The following is a 2,554-nucleotide window of genomic DNA, read 5'->3' on the forward strand; positions in this document are numbered from 1 at the left end:
CTACAATATGTGATATAACAGAAATCTTAATCATTTTCGAAAAATCCGCTGCTCAAAAAAATCTATTTGTTTTAATTTTTCACAAAAATTTCAAATACTACCATCAAGTTATTTTACACGCATTCGAAAGCAAAGGAAAAAATGAACCAAACCGCAAAAACCGCATCTCAAAATAATTTCTGGAACCGATTTCCATTTGAAAAACATGATTTTGGGCGTTTTTCTCAACTCTGTCTTTTGACACTAATTTCTTTAACACTTTGTATTAATAGTTTTCAAAATGTTGTCGAAATTCCATTAAACTAAGTTCTTTTCAACAAGAAATGCTACTCAAATAAACGAAAATTAAATAAAAACGAATAATTAGTCGAGTGGCTGCAACTGTCATTTTTTCAAATTCCAAATATATAAAAAATGGTTAAACTTAGCTATAGGATGTTAAGCAAAAAATATATTTAGAATTTGGAGTAGAATTTAAAAATAATGAGTAGGGTGTTTTATTTAGAATCGCGCAAATAATCGAATATCGATATCGATACTTAAGCAAAATCCTAGCTAGTGGCGAACAGAACTTGAAAGAAGAGGAACATGTTACATGCGTAGAGATTAGATGTTTGACATGTGTTTGGCTTTATTATTGATCTGTTGAGTTCAGTTTGCTAATATAACAACATAGGCCCTTCCAGAAATAGTTAAAATACAGTTACGGGAATGCAAATTTTGCATATGGTTCTCATCAGTTTCATTATTATTGAGAGTCAGAATGTCCAATGTATTTTAAACATTTGAAAATGATAGTGAAGTGCTTCAGATATTTCAAATGTGTGTCCCTTCAAAACAGACTGGATATTAAATCTATATGATGGATTATGAATTGGAAGACGAATTCAATACCACTACAACAGAGCAAATATTTCACAACAACGTTCGAGAGCAAATAGTAAGTGCTCTTTATTTTAATATGTCTAATTGCAATTAGTTGAACCAGGATGTGAATTTATTTACATTGACGCTTTAAGCCCTTTAATTTAGTAGATAAACGGTAAATAATAACAGTATTTATCATCATCATCATCATCATAAATCAATCGAATTTTGGAGAAGTAATTAGTGCAACTGTTTTGCCGAAGTCCTATCCAAAAATAGAGTCATTGTCTAAGTAGTTTTGTTAGAAATACTGAACAAGTTCTTTATTCGGCAGTTGCACAAGCAGAAAATATTGCTAGAACCAAATGAAAAGTTGAAGCTATCTGAACTGTTAGTACGTGTCTGGTTTATCCTTCAGTGACGTGTAAATTAGGTACTTAGTAGGTTAACTAGGGGAGGTTCGGACTTAATCGACGGATTCTAACAGACTATGAAAACATTTTCAATGTCGTTAATAACTGTTAATAGCTTAACGTATAACAATTAACTTGTGCTACATTCCAACACCTATGAATGTAGTTCTATTTTGGCATGGAATTAATATTCTAACTCGCTTAGCTTAGGGTTATATCCTATTAGAAAGCTTCAGGTATTCCATCCAAATTCAGGTCAAATTGGAAGTTTTTGGAATAACGCATAGACATAACGCATGTTGGTCTTACTTTTGTTGTCATTTGTAAACTACCCCACTACTTGAGCTTCTGATGCTCATAACGTTTTAGAAATAATAACGTTTTTTTCATCACAAAATTAACATTAAATTACAAGCTGAAACGTTTTTGTTATACAAGGCGTTGGAAAAAAGTAGGTCAATTTGCTAACTATGGGTTTTTGAATTTGGGTGACGGTGTTCGATATACGAGATGTAAAAGTAGTATCAGTAAAAAGTTTGTTTCTTTCAAGTAACTCTAAACTAGTTCCACTATTACCACACAATTGTTATTAACCACCCTACAGTGGTTAGGGAGCTCGGTTAAGTTAAGCTCTCAAGCTTAGTTATCAGATCTTCAAATTTCGTCTTTTCGGAAAATCCTATCTATTGATCAAGTCCTATTCTCTGATGATTTCTACACAGAAAAGTATTTGTTAACGAAGGTATTCTAAAAATTTCACTGGAAAACTTTAAGCGTTGCGACGTAGAAGTTACGAACAAGTAAAACTACACGAGAGTAAACAACAATAGAAGAACACCGAATTATCGCATCCGGATTAGTAGAGAGAGAAAAAATAAATATTCTCAACCATTTAGGTACCTACCTGCCTTACATTAGGAATTGCTGCATTATTTGTTATGTATAATTTTTTTGTTTATTTGAGGATTTAAACTGCTCGAATGTGAATAATGTGTTTCCCATGACACGTTTGAGGTGATATTTTACAGATTTGACTCCCGATTCCATTCCGATGTCAACAACGGAGAGGGAGCTTTGATTAAAAAACAATTTCAATTCATTATTTGCACCAATGAATGTAGTGCCTTGGTTCAAGTAAATTTTGTTGCACTTACCTTTTGACCTCTCTGAATCTGATGACGTCGCAGGTAAGAGCAAAACAATTCAGGGTGTATATGCAGCGTTTCAAGCTGCATTCCATGAGCTAATGAAAAAGGGTAGTTCTATTTGAAAAA

General features: G+C 32.6%; 1 protein-coding gene across 2 annotated transcripts in view; it reads left to right on the forward strand.

The window, feature by feature from the left end:
• The first annotated feature begins 589 nt into the window (after window positions 1-589).
• Window positions 590-2,554, forward strand: part of LOC109541873 (protein Lilipod) — a 31,408-nt gene continuing 29,443 nt past the window's right edge. For both annotated transcript variants that reach the window (XM_019910865.2, XM_019910864.2), the window contains exon 1: window positions 590-940. In XM_019910865.2, the coding sequence (XP_019766424.1) occupies window positions 860-940 (81 nt within the window). In that variant the 5' untranslated portion in view covers window positions 590-859. The remainder of the gene's footprint in view (window positions 941-2,554) is intronic.

The sequence above is a fragment of the Dendroctonus ponderosae genome, unplaced genomic scaffold, assembly GCF_020466585.1.
Source record: "Dendroctonus ponderosae isolate FM_Combo_2020 unplaced genomic scaffold, Dpon_F_20191213v2 Dpon_F_20191213_1, whole genome shotgun sequence".
Classification (NCBI taxonomy): Eukaryota; Metazoa; Arthropoda; class Insecta; order Coleoptera; family Curculionidae; genus Dendroctonus; species Dendroctonus ponderosae.